This window comes from Rattus norvegicus, chromosome 5 (genome assembly GCF_021556685.1).
Source record: "Rattus norvegicus strain SHRSP/BbbUtx chromosome 5, alternate assembly SHRSP_T2T, whole genome shotgun sequence".
NCBI lineage: Eukaryota > Metazoa > Chordata > Mammalia > Rodentia > Muridae > Rattus > Rattus norvegicus.
This window is the reverse complement of record NC_141538.1, coordinates 118,963,129-118,982,262: the sequence shown is the minus strand read 5'-3', so window position 1 is coordinate 118,982,262 and position 19,134 is coordinate 118,963,129. Positions and strand designations below refer to the sequence as shown.

Genomic DNA, 19,134 nt, shown 5'->3' with positions numbered 1-19,134 from the left:
GAAGCATAAAAGGAAAAATAGGTAATTTAAGTAAAAATGCAAACTTCATGCAAAGCAGAGGCACATAGATATTCTAAAAGCAATACTGTAATCATAATTTTAGTCGGAGACAGAAAGGGAGAACACAGGAAACCAGTCCAGAAGATCCCAAGGAAGTTTTACTAGAAAAGAACAAGGGGGAAGGAGACGAGGAGGAAGCACTGCCTGGGGCAGCAGAGGTGGGGCAGCATTAGTATAAGCCACTGCCCCAACTCCCTGAGCTCTGTGGAATTCTCCAAGTAAGAACAGAGAAAGCCTGGCCTTAGAGGAAGGGGTTAGTCCAAATGCTCAGCATACAGATTCTCTGTTAAGTCTTTAAGACTCCCGATCCTTTCAAAAACCGTGGTGAAGTTAAAATGAGACAGATCTACCACACAGGACATTTCTAGCACAGTATTGTTTTCCTCCAATTAATATTTCCAAAAATACCTTGTCCTTCCACAGCCTAAACAACAATTTAGTTTTTTGAAGCAGTCTTACTCAGTAGTTCAGGTTAGCTTGGAACTTATTCTGTAGCCCAGGCTGGCCTCAAATTCACAGCAGTCCTATCTCAATCTCTTGAGTGTTGTGACTGCAGGCATGAACCACATATATGGCTAAACAGCTTTTCAAAGCAGATTTCTTAGACTCTTTGATAGTCTCAGTAAAGAAGATGAAAATGTATCATTCCTACACACAGAACTGAGAGACTGGTATAAGAAAATCCACCTAATGCACCAATGGGAGAGTTCTCTACTGGTGAGGAGTAAAAAACAACTTTCGAAATGAGAATTGGTTCAGATAAAACTATTGGTGCATAGCTATAAGAACACCCAATACCCACTGGATGGAACCTAAACACAGATCAATTTCCTGCTTCCTCACTGATCAAACCTGAGGTAAGGACTAGCCCCCACCGCTAATCTCCCACACTTCAGTTTGACCTAAGGATGCACACGCTGTGATGTACGTGTGGAGGTTGAAGAATAACTCAGTTTACTCAGTTCTCCTTCTATCCTCCATGGTCTCTAGAACTGAAGCCTGCCAAGCCGTCTCACCAGCCTGGGAAAGGACACTTTTAAAAGAACCACTTCCATCGTCCAATAAAACGTTCCAAAGGCTAGTATGCCTGGGATAGCACGGGTGTGTACTCACTGACCAGTGAGAATTAGAACTGTTCAAGGCCACCTACCAGAGAGTTTAACAACGGAGGACAGGGCCAGAGGGATGTGTCAGCAATTAAGCTGCTTGCTCTTCTAGAGGATCCAAATTCAGTTCCCAGCACCTCCGACAGGCAGCTCACACCTACCTGAAACTCCAGCCCAAGCGGATCTAACACCTTTTGACCTTGAAGGGCACACACTCAGACACTCGCAAAGACACACATATGTACACATAAAGAAAAAAAAATCTAAAAAGAATACAAGATTGTATCAGGATAAATGAAAAACAGAGACACTTGGAAAAGAGCCAGCATTTTAAGAGCACACTTACAACCACAAAGCGTAAGTGCACAGAGATTTCATGGCACCCTATGTGCACATTCTGCTCTGAACTGGACTGTATCACCTATACATCAATTCTGCATAACCCCAGCTTTACAGAAAAAGAAAGCCATCAGTTAACAGGCAGCAGTGCTGACATTTGGCCTGCTTCAGGCTGCTGTTCACCACTCTGCAGATAGAAACACAGAGTCAGCAAGCTGGGCTGATGATTGACACCTGACAGAATTAACTCAAGGTCTATTTATCAAACTTCACAAGGAAGCCACCACACACATTACAGTTGACTAAGAACAGGATAAGTTACAAAGTATGATATGAGTCCTCTTCTTGAAATTCGTATTGTTTTGTTTTGAGAACGGATGTACTCTGTAGAGATCCTGGATGGCTTGGAGCTTGATATGTAGACTAGGATGCCCTTGAACTCAGAGAGCTCTGCCTGCCTGCCTGCCTTTGCCTTCCAAGTGCTGAGATTAAAGTCATATAACACCTTTTATTTTTCTTCTTCTTTTACAGTAAGACAAGTATCAGAAGATGGATGGCGGTGGTTCATACCTGTAATCCCGGCACTTGGGAAGCACATGCAGGTGGTTCTATGTGAGGCCAGCCTGCCTGGTTTATAGATACAGTTCCAGGACAGCTAGGGCTACTCAAAGAAAACTCTGGGAGAAAAACAAAGAAACAACAACAACAACACACACACACACACCACCAGGTATCAGCCAGGCACAAAGCACACATCTTTGGCCCAGGAGAGACAGAGGTAGGATTTTGAGTTCAATTCAAAGCCAGACTTGGGCTAAAAACCAGGCTTAGGTTAACCTGGGCTATACAGTGAAGGGGGAGGGAGGAGAAGCTGTCAATCAAGAAGCTTAAGCTCTTCTTTCATATGTAGTACCAAGAACAGCAACTTGAGATTGCAGGAAGTTTTAAGAAATGGTTTATGCCCAAAGGGAGATGAGAACCTTCTTAGAAAAGCAAGATTTACTCATGCTCAAGGGTCTACAGCACAACTCCAGACTATATGGCAGTTACAGACTTCCTGGCAATTTAGGAAATCACAAGCAAAGATGGTGGATTGGAGGCTTCAAGAACAGCACCACTGACATTCATGGAGCTCTTTGCTGGTAGGTATGAGGCTCAGAGCTTGGCGCATGTTACTTTATTTCCTTCTCACATGAGCTCCTGAGAAGCAAGTTCTGCAAGCAGTCCCCTTTGTCTTAGTTACTTCTTTAATGTTTTGATAAGACACCATGACTAAGGTAACTTATCAAAGGACAAGTTTATTTGGGGCTTACAATTTTAGAAGTTGAATCCATGACCATCATGACAGAGAAGAGCAGGCATGGCACTGGGGCAGCAGTTGAGAGCTTACAAGCTCAGCCACAAGCATAAGGCAGAAGGGGAGGGGGTACAAAGAGACGGAGAGTGCTGGTGATGGCATGGGCTTTTGAAATCTCTAAGTCTGTCCCTAGGGACAGACTTCCTCCATCACAGCCAAACCTCCTAATCTTTCCCACAGTTCTATCAACTGTGCACCAAAGATTGAAACACGTGAGCCCACTGGGGTCATTCTAATTCAAACCATCACAGCACTCTTCACAACAGAAACAGAAATGAAGGTCATCAGCCCTAAGAGGCACAGACACCAAGTGTGGAAGAGGGCTAAGGTGCACACAACTCCAAGGATGAACTCGGCCCAACTGTAAGGAGAAAGGCCCTGCATTAAACTGCTTCTGCTCGGAAAAGAGGGAAGTGGCATAAGGATGATGCTCCCAAAGGCGTATGATGACAGCACATGTCCTTACAGCTCCTTCCACACCTGCAGTGCACTTAGGAGAAGACACCAACAACAGAGGAAGGCCCGGCCCATTTCTGACCTTCTGCACTTATGGTAGCTTCTAACCCCACTCTGAAGATTGAGAATTCTTTGTATACTTAAGGTTCTCAGAAAGGGAAGACCAGGATAGTCAACACTCACCAACGATACACCTTTGTGAGGATAAAATAAGTTGAAATAGGAGGAAAAATCACGAATCCAGACAATTAATTTTTAATTATAGTTGTTTTTTAAAGGATTTTCTAAAATCAGATTGATATACATCACTGTCACTGACACTGTCAGGGAACTCTAGAGAGCCAAATGTCAATCCAGAATTTCAACCATTCCACATGTTGCTTAAGTCAAATACACATGAGATAGGGTGCGGCAGCTGCCTCTCTTTATACTCGAACACCCATTCTGGAGTGTCCCCTATAAGGACACATACATAATGGCCACACACAGCCCTCCATACCTCTGCCTCAAGAAGAGAAGGTTCCACAGTTCTCGGCTCATCAACTGAGGCCTCATCATCAAACAGCCGGCGGCAGCAAACCAAGGTAAATGGTGGGGGCACTTCTTTAAGAAAGGAGACTGCTTCTCGGCGAGACTTCCCATAAAGCTGCACGCCATTGACCTAGGAACGACAAGTAAACAGGTGCAAAATTAAAGCAACAGAAAGAAAACAGGATGGCATTTCGCCATTCTTGTAAACAAAGGCCCTAAAATTACTCATATTATTTTATTAATAATTTAAAACATCCAAATTAAGGGTGAATTTTGATTGAAAAAAATTCATGCTACATCTTGAGTGAAATGGGGAGAATAAACTATAAAATATGTGCCAGGAAGTACGGTTCCTGGGTAGGAATCTAATGGTTCACATCTCTGAGGTTTCTCTTTTACATAATCCAATACCATGTTCTTTCAGCTTTCTGTCACGCCTCCTTAAATGCACTAACTGTTCCTGCCAGCCTCCTAACACCCAATTCCCTCTGTGTTGTCACTGTAAGTCTGTTTGCCTAGCAACATTTGAGCACATCTGATACAGAGCAGTTGGAGTTTACGGTCAGTCAGAGCGCCCTTCCTCAGTGAACCCACACCAGAGCATCACCTTAGCGCACACATCTAGAGCAGTAACAGGTATTACCAGCACCAGTTCCATTCTCACAGGCAGGCTAGTGCAGCATTACAGAAGTGCGCAGGTCCCAAGTGCACAGCAGTGTGCCCTACTTTCAAAAGGATAATTTTTCCCTGTTAATTAATGGTTAATCCCTATCACCAAATATCATATATATTTTTGATGCATCAAATTTTGGACCAAGGAAGATTTAGAAATCTAGATTGGGTGTATTGTGATTTTCACGTATGGTTTTAGCTCAAAGTCCTCTCAGGTCTGCATGTCACTGAGAGTGACCTGTTAGCTATTCCTAAAGGCTGAAGAGGAAGGAACACACTTCAGCCATTAATAACCTCTTTGGAGCTCTCTGCTTTCATAAGAGGGGTGAGTGGTAATTTTGTTTTGGTGATATTTCTGTCATGGCTCCAGTCTCTTGAAGGTGTGGCACTAATGCTCAGGTAACAGGCAGAACTGACTGTAACAGGAGCACCCCTTCCACAAAACTACCAATGCACCACGGAGAACACAGGAGAACACTTGGTTGCTGGAAGCACTCTATCAGCAGTGGGCAGTGCCTGGAGTCGCAGTCCCTAGGAACAACACTCAAGTTTGTGACACACCCGGTACTTAGCCATCAAAGCAGACATATCAGCCTGTCTCTTATTATTCAGACACAGAGTAAAACAACAGTAATGACCAAAACACCTCAGGGAGAATCTCAAAGTCTCTCCCTCTCTGCCTCTCTCAAGTCATTATGACAATGAATGAGTCTGAAGAACAGAATTCAAGTCAACCTCTACACAGAACACTGGTCACATCATATCCACAATACTAGGCTTTGAAATAAACACATAAAGCTCTAGAGTCAAGTGGACAGTAACGTCTATTAAATCACAAAGAGATACCATGGAAATAGAGACTCTAGCCATATACAATTATTAGTTGGTGCTTCAACAAATTAGAAAGTCACTTTTCAGGCTGCTATCTTAGAGTACCTTTAAATATTTATTTAGTTCATTATTTATTCATTGGAATTGTCTCCACTTATTATAGCAGTGCCTGGTAGTCCTCTTCACTGCCTACTGCTAAAACGATTGGTCACATTTCCCATTACCAAACCCTAGCGAAGCAGATTTATGGCTGTTGTAAATAGCTATTCTGGGCTGAGACTTGGCATGGTCCTCTAACCCCAAAGCATATTTGTGTTTCTGGTTTTAAGCTCTAAGAAGTACATTAAACACATTGGGGGAAGAAGGAAAGAATGAGGAAGAAGGAGAGAAGGCAAGAACAGGAGACGGGTGGAGTGAGAGAGCCAGAGAGACCAACCAAAAGTTTATGTGACTAACTTCAAAGTTTTCTTTTAATGTGTACATTCACTTAACTTGGAATTTTTATTTTAGAATTTTTAGCATAGAATTCACAATATTCCTCACAGTCCTTAATCCTGAGACGTTCTTTTAAGTGACACTGAGTCTCAATCATGCAGACTTGTTGATGAGAAACTGTACATGAGTAGAGGCTTCCAGAGCACTGACTTCATACGTAAGCTTACTAACGTCTGTCACAGTGATAACAAACCAGTCCTGCTTTGTGACAGAAGCTCTACAGATTACATGGATGGCAGCTCTTTAGACCCCCACAAACACACAGTGGAAGAAGAAACTGATTTTCTTATATGTTAAACAGCATACGCATGTGGGGCAAATTCAGAACCCAACACACTTCTCTGCCTCTCAATCTAGGCTTCTGTCTGTAGTCAGCTTTTGCTACTTTGTGAGTTCTTCTTTTTTCCATCTTCTCCACACTTCAATCCCCTAATGCTACATAGGAGAGAAAAAAAGAATAGAAAGGGAAGGGGGTGAAATTATCATTAGACTACTTCCTGTTGCTTAGGGATGTCAAGTTCCTTAGGGCAAATTATTTATTTTTTTCTCCTCTTCCTCTCCCTCCTCCTTCTCTTCCTCTTCTCTACTCATGACTACTTGACAAACCACGACCAACAGCAACCAACAACCATCAACAACTCACCCCACCTCTCAGGGCCTTGCATTTAGATACCCTCTGAAAAGTCCCCAGAATTCTAAACATCACATAATCAAAGGAACTATCTACAGTGGGCAAAATCATGCCTCAGCTAGAGCATGAGCAAATCATAGTCAGCAGCTATTAATCTGGAACAGGCCCATATCCCACATCTATGGTTAAATGAAAATGTATTCTTATGGTATTTCTGTGATTTTTAAAGAAATCGAAATTCCAAAACTGTTACATCTTTCTGTCTCCCAACTTTCCTTACCAGAATCTACACTTTAGATGTCAAATTATTGAGGCTATGAATACCACTGAGAACAGAGCACTTGATCCCCAAGCGCAAGGCTAAGCTTGATCCCCAGCACAACTTAAAAAAAGGAAAAAGAGGCAGAAGACACCCCAATGCCCTGCCACAGCAGAAGCAACTCTAATATGCAAATATATGGTGAGGAGATGGGAGAGAAAGAGAAGAATGCTTTGTTCACTATGAAGGGAGGGCAAAAAAAAAAAAAAAAAAAAAAAAAAGTCTGATGTAAGTAGCCTCTCCTGTTAACTGGCCATGGTTAAATCCTGGCCCAAACTGTAGTTTCTAGTTCTGTGGCCATGCTACAGCAGGGGCCTGTGTTGATGTTCATGGCTCATATTACGACTACAGACCATGTAGACATCTCTGGATGGGCTGTCACCTGGAATCATATTCATCGGCTGTGCAGAGCTGGTCCTGCCCCTCACTGGCTATGGCACTGAGGAGAGCTACTTTCCAACCCTCACTAGCTGTAACACTCAGAAAAGCAGGTCTTGTACCATGCCTGGGTAGCACAGTAGAGTTGGCTCTGAGGACGAGAGCTCAAGCGAGCTGGCTCTGCTCTTTGCTTGCTATAGCACTGGGTGAGCTAGCCAAGGCAGACCTAGAGAGCTTGCCCTATTAGTGTGGGTGTGAGAAAAATGGTGGGCTGACCAACTCAATTATCACCTAGGCCCTAACCCAGGTCTTTGAGTTTGTCTACCTCAATATCTACCCCATTTTTGAACTGCTAGAGCTCAGGAAGGTATTAATCATGCAGATCCAAAGCTACAGTATCTTCATGACATTGGAGAACACTAGCATATCTGAAAGGGGTCTTGGTGAGAATCTAATTTTGAGAGTGTAGCAGAAGTTAGAGGCCTCAAACCAGACCAATGACTCACTATAATGAACATTTGTAAATAAAGATATGTGGGCAAAAGGGTATACTGTGGGACACACTACAGCTTCCATAAGATCTTTTCTTTGTTTATTTGGTTGGTTGGTCGGTTAGTTGGTTCATTGGTTGGTTGGTTGGTTGGTGAGTTGGTTCATTGATTGGTTGGTTGGTTCATTGATCGGTTGGTTGGTTGATTGTTAGTTGGTTCATTGATTGGTTGGCTGATTGATTGGTTGGTTCCTTGATTGGTTGGTTGGTACTTTTGTTCTTTTTTTTTTTTTTAATTTTATTTTGGGAGAGAGAGGTTGCAAGGGCAATACAATGGGGAGATATGTGGGACTAGGGTACATGATGTGAAATTCACAAAGAATAAAAAGATAAAAATAAAAAAAATGAATCAGAAGAAAGCTTATAAAATTGTGTTAACTTTGTATGTTAATGTAAAAGAGTCTTTTTCCCCCCCCTCCCAAATGTTTACACTCCTGTCACAACACTTTGTTTTATACGTAGAGGTAAAGAGTATTCTAACCTTAGATAAAGAATAGAGAACTACGTCGACCAGGGTGGGGATCGATGGGGATGCTACATTTAATCTACTCTAACCCATCCAACGCTGCTCTAACATCCAGCACATATCAACTACTTTATACTCTGGGTCCCTGGATTTCACATGTAAAAAGTATTCATTGGTAAACCTAGTCACATATACCTTACCATCTACCACAATTAAATGAACTAAATCAATTAAATTGATTTTATTACTTCTTCATCTTTCAAATATTTCTCAATTATTAATAATCACATTCCCATCAATGATATCCACTCCACAGATTACTGTCTCAAAACTATGGTCATACCTTGTCAATCAGGAAAGACATGATCTTAGGCCCAGAAAGAGAACATTAGTTATCCAATAAAATTTATGGCATGAATCTTCCATATGCAGCTCAAGGCCACTCTTATCAATGATCTAAAAATAACTACCTTTCCCCCATAAAATATGATGAGTATTTGAGGAGATGGGTATGGTTAACTTGACTTAACTGATACAGAACACACATTCTTATCAAAACATCAGGCTATCCCATTGCTAGGTACAGCCTACTCAACAAATGGTGCTGGGAAAACTGCATTTCTACAAAAGAATGAAATTAGACTCTTGTTTTTCATCTTGTACAAAATTCTATTTAAAATGATCAAAGGTCTCAGTTTCAAATATGAAACACAGAAACATCTAAAAGAAAACATAGAACAAAGGAGTTAGCCTTCAAGACACTGGGTTAGAGAACTTTTTGAATAGAACACCAATAGCATAGACACTAAACCCAAGTGTCAACCAAAGGACAGCATCAAAACAAAAGGTGTGTGTGAAGCAAGGGAAACAAGGAGGAGTGCGGAGAGCCTGAAGGACGCAAGATCTCCTTTACCAGCCTCACTTCAGACAGGGAATGATAGCGAGATGTAAAAGATCTGCAGACATCGGATGCCAAGGAAACTGCGAAGCAATACACATGAGCTGAACAGAGACTTCTCAAAACAGGAAACACCAATGGCCAATGTGCTTAAAGGCATTTGCTATCCTAAGTCATCAAGGAAATGCCAGTGAGAACTACAGAATGGCTACACCAACGGACCCGCGAACAGCTATTGAGGCTGTGATTATTCACGCTGGTGGAAATCAGTGTGGAGGTTTCTCAAAATTAAAAACAGTCCTACACTTGGACCCCACTATCTCACCCCTTGGCACATACCCAGAGCATTTCATACCCTGCCAAAGACATGTTTGTACTCTCGAGTCCATTTCTACCTTACTCACAACAGCAGAAAAACAGCATAGTTCTCCAACGGCAGGTGGGTGGGTAAGACAGGAGGGTGCATATATAAGATGGAGTACTCTTCAGCTCTGGGGTCGGCTTAGAATGTACACTAGTAACTGAGGTCACATAATCTCAGAGAAAAAGAGAAAATGCATGTTCTCCCTCATGCAGGATACACAGGCAATAATACATGCATGTATGTTAACAAATACATAGGTACAGTATAACATATAGAAAAGAGAACAAAAAGTATTAGGATATAAGAAAGAACAAATGTAGGTCATTGCAACAAAAGTTATAAAAGAGGATATAAAGCTAACAGCCTTTCTAATACTAATGGTCATGGGTTTTTAGTTTTTCCTAACGGGTAAGTGCATAAAATATATTCAGTGGTGAAATTGTAAGATTCAATGTGAAGCTACACAGCTTCAGCTCTAACTATCTAGGAATTTGCTGAGATGTATAGACTTGGGTCTCGTTAATTTCTGTGTATGATTTTTAATTCGAGGTTTTTAATAAATAAGTTTATAAATAAAAAATAATAAATTAATAAAATAAGGGCTAGTATTAACAAAAATTAAGTTCACTGGGAGTGTACATGCCTAACATACATAAGGACCTGGGTTCAATCGCAAATACATACATACATACATACATACACGTATACATACATACATACATGCATAAGCAAGCAAGCAAGCAATAGGATTCTAAAACCTTGTCCTCTCATACTTAAGACAGAACTTTATATTTGTTCATATCAGTCAAAAATTCAGCTCAGCACTTCTCAACACACTGCTTTAGGTTGGTGACAACCACTAATGAACCACAGGTGCACCCAACCTGTGTGTCATCCTTATCATTTCACTTTGATCAAACAGGAACCATGGCTACTGGGTAGGTTTATTAAGTACCTAGCAGTTTAAATGTAGAATACTCCCCATAAGCTTCTGTGTTTGAGATCTTGGCTTCCAGATGGTGGGGCTGTTTGGAAAGGTTCTAGAAACTTTAAGAGGTGGGGCCTCACTAGAGGAAGTGGTTCAATGGTTATAGTCCTTGAGGGTTTGTAGCCTGGCCCCATTCCCTGGTCAGTCTATGCTTCCCTGACTGCAGGTGACCCGCTGTCTCACACTCCTGGCACCATAGCTGTGCCACCATGATAGGTGTGACCTCCTCAAACTGTAAGCCTTAATAAAAGAGTGATGGAATGAACAAACAATGAGAAGAGTTCGGAAACCTGAGCAAAGGTTTTCTGCTGCTAGCTAAGCAGGAAGCTGGGAAGGTCAGCATCTTTAAATCTCTCAGAAGGTCACTTCAAAGCAGAGTTGCTTAGAAGCCAGCTTATTAAACTGGACCACAGACCCTGTATCTGCAACTGAATGCAGGGCTGTGAAAATATCAAGAGTAAAAATTTCAGAAATAAGCTCAAATTAATTTTAAATTGAGCATATAATGAGTGCAAGCTTTCTTCTGGTAGTACTTGTCCATGCTGCAGAACATCAACCTGCTGTGGCCTTGGGTGTGACCATACAACATGCAGGACTAAGCATGTCACCATGCCACACCACACCAACAACATTGCGTAAGACAGTGTAAACTGTGCTGCTATTAACCACAGAGTTTTTACTTATAGAAATGTAAAGACTTAGCTGTCGATATAGCTAAGTATAGCTAAGTAGAACACTAGCCTACCATACTAGTGGTCCCAAGTTCAATCCCCAGCACCACCTAAAATGGGAACTGGAAGCATGCAGACCTGAAATACAATGATTAAATTATTTCCTGCTGTCATTCCTATAAATGTCAAATTAGTATATATTGACATACTAAATTCAAATGTTTGATTTTTAAAATTGCTGTCTGAGTTGTTGACTTGAGCATTATTAAAAATTGTTAAATGAATTTTGGCTTGGGTTAAGGACAGAATTTTGAATAATTTCGGAAACAGTCCTAAACATCTGCTACTTTGTATTATGTATTTAGGCAAAACAACATACTTAGTATTGACAATTATAAAATCCAAACATTGATCAGATCTAGACAACACTGAAGACACTCTGCTCCTGCCACATCAAAGTCAGCCAAGATATGGTTCTTTATATGAAAGTAACCAAGCACAACCGTCTCAGTATGTAAACCAGCTTTCACCTTCAGTAAGCGGCAAAAACATATGCACACCAAAGGATCACTTTAAAATAAATGAATGATTTATTGTCAGCAAATGTTTATACCTGTTTTATACATGTATCCATAGGATTGTGTAAAAGTTGCTCAGGTGACAAATAGTTATGCCCTAAAATGCTCTGGACTGACTGGTAGCCTGAGAAAGCCCACTGGAGGCAGCCCCTCAGAGAGGGGAATCCCAAGAGGACAAAGGTACACACAAACCTGACATTGTTCCACTCTTGCCCTCACAGAGACAATCTGCAGAGCCTGAAGATAATATGACTATATGCTGCCAACAAGTATCAGGGACCATGGGGTGGAGAGTCGGCAAGGCAGTAAAGAACACCTGCTGCTCTCGCAGAGAGAATCAAAGGTACCAGGTACATGTAGAGTGCACACATATACATGCAGGCAAAGCACTTAGTATACAAACGTTTCTGTCAATCATTTAGACAAGCACTCAAAAGGATGCTCAAAGGATTTAACATCTAGAAAAAAAAGTAAATAGAAACAAAATCAAAAATGTGTTATCTACTTCTTATTACCCAATAAGCTGTTGTTACTTCTTGGTATAAATGGCTGGCATTCGTGACATTGTCACACTGACATGTGTCAGTGAACACAATTTCCTACAACTTAACATTTTTCCATATGTTTTTCTCCCCCTGTATGTTTTTACCTCGAGAAGCTCATCCTCTGGCTGCAGGAGGTTCAGGGTATCCACAGGACCCCCAGGAGCAATGGAGGAGATATAGTGGTGCCCATCGAAGGAGTCCACCTCCATACCAAGCCTCAGAGTGTGGATAGGCAGCAGCTGCAGAGAGCACAGAGCAATGATATTAAACACAACAGGGACAGGACAGTTGTTAATCAACCCCCATCGCCTATCATTTAGACATTGAAACCCCATTTCTTAGAACCAATAACTAAAATCCTAAAATTTCCAACACAAGAAAGAAGTGGTAAGTTAAGGAATCACCCCTCTTCCTATTCTAGGATAAACAAAGGAGAGTCTGAGCTCTCCCCCAGTGTATGCAGTGTTCCCACTTTCTGTAGTGCCCCCCACCTCAGAACACCCTACTTCCCCTTTATTAGCCAATTAGCCTCAACCTACACTTTAGCACCAAAATAACGAAACTGCCTCACATCCCAAGTTAATGAACATCTAAACGAGGTCAGAACCACCTTGAACACACCTCACTCTCAGCTCAACACACTGATTTTATAACTCTCTCTGTCTCTCGGTTACCTGGGCTTGGGGTCAAAGTCAGAGCTTTGAAAATGGTGGGCAAGAGTTCCACCATGGAACAGTAGCTGCGGCCTTGTTGTTTCTGCTGCTGTTTTAAGACAGGATCCCATGTAACACAGGATGCCTTAGTTCACAGTCTGTGTGGCCCTTCCTCTCCAACGCTCCAGGAGGCAGCAGCACAGGCACATACAATTCTATTGTCTTGACTGCCCCAGACCAGTAGGCACTCACTGGACGGAATGTGAACTCACACACCCCTCCCTAGTCAGTCAGATTTCATAAGAACGGTTCTTTGGAAGAAACAATCTGCTCTGGGATTACTTCTGTTTGTTTTGTAGAACTCTTGTGGGCTAAGACCTGAGTCAATGTTGAAGACTCAGTGTCAAAGAGTGAGTACTTTAGCTGCACTCATCTTTGCTGGCTAAAGGACTCTGGGACAGTCACCAAACTCAACTTTAAAGGTGAAAGGTGACTCTGACTGCAGCTGTCTGAACTCAAACGAGGCAAGCACTGTGCTGTCTTATTCTCTGTATTAACAGTCTACTTATCTACACATCAGGGCCACTTCTTAGTGTTCTAGACAAGGTGACAATCCTCTCCAGGCAGCACTGCATCTCCAATATGGCTTCTTCCACTCTTTCCCCCATTCCCTGTGAGTCCTCATCCCTCACCTGTCTGGTCTAAGTCACAGTGCTGCACAGGACTTACTTCAGTCACCCAGGGCTCATTTCCACCCCGTGATGGTCATGCAAACGAGTGTGAGTGGAAAGCAGTCCAACTGACTAGTAGTTTATAACAGGCACAAAGGACTTGGGGCCCAGGCTAGGTTTCTAAAAGAGTTACCCTTAATCACCAAGTATTCCAAGCTGCTCTATCACCCTACATGGACGTGGGCACTGAGTTGCTTACACTAGTCTCCCTGTGACTTGTTTCCACTGCTGCCATACCACTCTCTTGGGTAGTGACTAGCAAATCCCATCTATCAAGGAGGGAACTGGGTCATTTCCTTAGTGGCTCCTTCGACAGAGGTGAGCCAAGACTCTCAGATAAATGTTTCTGTAGTAAGTTTCCCAACCGACTCGTGGGCCCTTCACCACACACCCCAACAGCGCACTGTTACGTCTACCCAGAAACCATCTCCCGGGGGAGCTGGAGCTGTCTTACACAGCATTATGAAAGCAAATTGTTCATCCAGAAATGCTGAAAGCCAGCTGTAAAATATGGCCATATTTGAGACTGAGTTATATAAAGCTGCAATGAAATCAAAAGTCATCACTGCCTAATTACTTATTTTATTTTACTCCTTCACTCCCCTAACTGTAGGACCTAAGTATTCTAACACCTCAGAGAAGATCCATCAGGGAGACAACTGAGGCGAAGTGGCAGATGAAAAGGCTGGTTTGTTTAGTTGCCAAACTCAGCGGGGACAGGTCCTGGCTTGCAGAGGAGCCTGTGATACTAAAGTGGGGTGTGAGCTGCTTCCTAGCTCGGTTGACCAGCAATGTCACTTCGGTAGCCTAGAGCTGGTCAGAATGGATTCTAGGAAATGCTGCAGACTGGGGTAGTTTCATTCTCTTCCTGAGAGCTAGACCTTCACCATTACACCACTGATCTACCACAGCTCCAGGTTATACTCGTAGGCTGTCCATGGCAGATAAGGCACTGAACGAGAATGTGAGGCAGATGGAGGAACAGCCCTGGCCTTCAGAACTAACATCCACTGTAGCAGAACGAAAGCAATGTCTGAGTAAACATCCAGTGGCAGCGTGCATCGAATAAGCCTACAGTAAAGCATGCAGAGAAACGCAGCAGGTATGGCTGCTAGTGAGGAGCAAGTGTGTGCTAATTCTACCAAGCGCTGCACAGAGATGCTCTCTTAACACAGGAAGACAACTGGCGGAGGTCATTTTGTAAAACTGGCCAGGTAGGTGCAGAGGGAAAGGGGCCTGTGAAGAGACTAGTCAGCCCTGTGACTAGTCTGCTGGTGGCCCTTGTAGAAGGGAAACCGTTAAAGCTTGTGTGTGAGCAAATGAGTAGATGGGGCAGTGCTTATTTCTACATGAGAATAATTCCCCAAAACCATTGCTGTCCATATGGAGAAACCTTTACTACGTATCTCATCAAAGGTGAATCCAAACAAAGGTAAAACAAGGGAAGTGTCTCTAATCTCCCTTCTAGTCCCCTCCAACTACTGATCTATTCAACTGGAGGACGTCCATCCCTCTTATCTGTGGGATACTAAAGCCAAGAACGGGCTAGGCATGGAGACTGGCTCATGGCATCCACGGATCTCCACAGACAAGGCTGAGCCCTTGAAGGCTATTTTTTAATATATCTGTGAATGCCATATGTTCTCCAGAAAACTTAATCTGCAAACAAACTACATGTTTCATCTTCAATCACGATGAACCAGAAATGATGTTTACGAAATCTGTCAATCTGGGGGAAGCCTACCTAATATCAGTTCTGAATCTAAATTGGAGTGCAGCTGGGTTTGTGGGCTGCCGTGTCCCATTGCTGCAGGCTTCTTTGCAGGAGCAGTACTGTTAATTACCTGTCCCATCTCCATTTAGCAGCCAAACAAGTCAACCATTGCATCTGCCTTTTAGTTGTCCACCCCTTTGGTACCCTGAGTTCTCAGGCAGAGCAGAAAGTGCTAAAATGGCAGGCGTCTGTGGGTGCAGCAGATGATGGATGGCTTCACGCACGTTCCTTATTATAGTTTTGATGCTCCTTCAATACGGACTTCCTGGGTTCTCTGGAAACTGACAAAGCTACTGAGCAGTGGCATTCTCTTGATCCTGCTCTGACAGGTAATGGCGTAAATACAGAAATGGATGTATCTGAGGACGGTGTGAGCAGTGGGTGTGTACAGTCGGTGTAAAACTGACAAAGAGGAGACTGAGAAAACTGGAGCCTTCGGTCCAATGTAAAGAACCTGTCACAAAGCAAACCACAGCGCATGCATTCGGCTCTACTTTTAGGATCTGAAAACAAGATAAGCAAATGCTCAAGTGGAAATGTGTGCTATTGCTCCAGGGCAGAAAAACTTCTGGAAAGAACTGTTCCAAGGAGGTGTCGATAGGGTGGGGGAGGATCTCTCCAAATAAAAGTTGAACTCAAAATAAAACAGAACAGAACAGAAGGAAGCCCACGGTTGGTTCTCATCAGATGCATACACACACTAAGTGAAAGTATTAAATACCCATTCATGTTCAAAAGTACAAAGTTACTAAATTTAGTATGAACAAAAATCAATTATTCCAAGATGAAGGCTACATGTCTTGAAGGAGGAGGATGCTTCATTCCCTCAGAAACCAGGCAAACAATCAGCCAATCCAACAAAGCAGCGCTTTACTCAGGGTTTGCTCATCTCTTCTAAAATTAATTTTGAATATTGAGAAATATGTTAATATATAACATTGTTATATATGATTATATATTATGTATAATCATGTCATGATATATATCATGTCAAAATACTATGTTAATATATATTGACAATTCTTTTCAACTTCTTCTCTGGGACACATAAAGTCTGAGACCAACAGAGCTGTACTGAGAGGAAAGACACACAAATATACAGATAGAGACAGAAAGAGACAGGGATACTGGAAGGGAGCAACAGAGACAGAAACAGAGAATCTTCTAGCGTTTCTAACATGAGACTTGCCCAAGTAACTCTGCACAGCTTCAGGTACCTCAGCTATTTGGTTCTATGTCTCTATTTTCCACTCACAGAAAAAAAGCACACACTTAAAAACTCCTGAGAGTCTCTGCATCCAGGTGACGGATGGGAAAGAAACTTCTTTTCATACTTCATCCTCTGTATATTTTGAATTTTAAGCTTCATCTGTCATTATCTACTGAGAATCTTGAAAGAAAAGAAAAAGAGGCTAAGTGTGGTAACATGCATTTAATTCATGAGGAATCAGAGGCAGGAGGATCTGATCTTTGTTATCAGCCTGGTTTACAAGGTGAGTTACACAGTAAGACCCTGTATTTATAAAAAGAAAGAGGTGGGACAGGAGGGAGAGAGAACAAGAGACGAGAGAGAGAGAGAGAGAGAGAGAGAGAGAGAGAGAGAGAGAGAAGAGAAGAGAAGAGAAGGGGGCGGGGACTTACTGCTATGCTCACAGATCAGTGCAGAGAGGGGCTCCTACTGATTGCTGCTCTTCTCAGGCCTCTGCAGAAAAGCTTCTTGCAGTGGGTGGCCATAGGGGCACACGAGTGTGAAGAGGATAAGAAACTGTGGAGTACCCAACCTTCAGTGGGAGGTACAAACCATATTTTTCCCACAAGGCCTGGGATCTTTGAGAAGACACAGCAGAAAGATTGGGGGAGGGGGGTTGTGGATAACTTCACAGAAACTGTGTTTACAGACACAACAGGGCAGTTACACATATGAATCCAAAGAAATAGCATGCACAAGACCAACATAAACTTAAGGCAAACGAAATCCCAGCATGGTTGAGGGTTGAGGAAAGGTAAGCATTAAATCTCACCACTAAATAAGTTTCCCAGCATTTAACAGCTGTCGGGAAAAGGAAAGGAAGTTTTCTTTAATGGGTTGACCCTTGATAGGTCAACCACAGGTCAGAGCAGGCTCCAAGAGCACTGGCTGGGCAAACAGCTGGACTCGGTGAGAGAAGGGAGGAAAGGCAGCAGCAGCAGCAGCAAACTTGACTCTGTGTGGGGAGAGTGGGGTGGATCTAGGTAGAAATTTCATGGGTGGTTATGATCAAAACACACTCAATGTATGAAACTTTCTCAGAGTAAAATTTATTTTTAAAAAAGGAAAAAGAACAGTATAGGCTTAGGATAAAATAACGCGTGCTATCTGTGCTAATTCTCCCACTTGCTGGTTATATATGCCTTTACACGCTTTTTTTTTCTTGTTGTGGAAGTTTTGTTTTATTTGCGATAGAATAACACTTACCTTCAGCTGATATTGAACTCACTCTACAGCTTGAGGGTGTCTTTGAACTCCTGATTTCCCTGCCTCTAACTCCAGCGTGCTGAGATTACAGGCACGAATGGCCACAGCCTGTTCATCTGGAGGTAGGACCTGAACCATGGCTTTTGAAGGCTAGGCAAACAGTTGACCTCTTACTCTGTCTCCTCGGGATTTTATTTTATTTACTCTAGTTTCTGGGAATGGTCTAACTCACAATTCTACCTCTGCCTCCCAAGTGAGGACATCATAGGTGCACGCCAGCTCAACCGGCTGCGTATGAACTTAGAAAAGAACTTTGCCTACCAGATCCCACATGGAAATGAGAAAAGCATGCTGCAAACCAGAACACCTTCAAAAGAGATCGCTGACCCAGGTGACAGGATGGGGATGCTACTGCAGCCCCTAAAGAGCCCAGATTATCCACCACCTTAAAATGAGTCTGCTCACGCAGAGGGAGGTGAAACCCGCATGTTTACACTCACTTGCTCGGGGAATATATCTAAGAGGAAATAAAGTGAAATCTGCTGACCTGTCCCATCCGAGCTGCAGAACAGGGTCTGCTCTTTGTTTCTCCCACCCAAGGCATTACTGATGCTCATTCACAATACACTGGACACCCAGCACAGCGCCCTAAGACAAGGCTAATGCCTTTCCTTACAGAACCGTGATCATCTTAATAGTAAACACTTGCCAAGAAAGCCATCGCTAAAAGCACACATAGCCCCAGATGCGGGAAACCTGGCTGGTGTCATGATTTACAGCTTCCTAGAAGTAGGCTGCTAATGCTCATGCCTCTGCAGAGAGCTTCTACCTCGCAGGGAAACCATACCTATTATCAGAAGCTGTCACGAGTGACAACTTTGCATCCTCAAGGGTGGCTGTAAGGAGGCCACCATCTAAAGAAAGCAACAGGCTGGCAGCCCTGGCTTACAGTCTTGAAACCTCATCGTCCTGATGGAACTGTAGGCAGGGTAGGAGCTGGACTTCACATCACCACACCCCACTTCAACTCTCCATCACTGGGTCCTGGGACAAAGTCCATGCCGACCACCCCGTGTTTCTCACGAACCTCGGTTCGCATTTTCCCATTGTCAAGTTTGATCCAGGTGGATGAAAACCCTTTTGTCCTGGGCCACAATGGGGCTGCTGCTCAGTTCCCAGCCGGCCACATTCTTCTTTCCAAGACCGAGTTCAGCCATCCCCTGTCTCCCTATCTCCCTGCCTCCCTGCCTCCAAAGTGGCCTCTTCTAAATCAGCTTATGACACTG

At 42.9% G+C, this 19,134-nt stretch overlaps 1 protein-coding gene across 2 annotated transcripts in view; it reads right to left on the bottom strand.

The window, feature by feature from the left end:
* Patj (PATJ, crumbs cell polarity complex component) overlaps window positions 1-19,134 on the bottom strand; it is a 304,077-nt gene that overhangs the window by 231,317 nt on the left and 53,626 nt on the right. For both annotated transcript variants that reach the window (XM_087660182.1, NM_080398.1), the window contains 2 exon segments: window positions 12,340-12,474; window positions 3,818-3,979 (listed from right to left, as the gene is read on the bottom strand). In XM_087660182.1, the coding sequence (XP_087516308.1) occupies window positions 3,818-3,979; window positions 12,340-12,474 (297 nt within the window).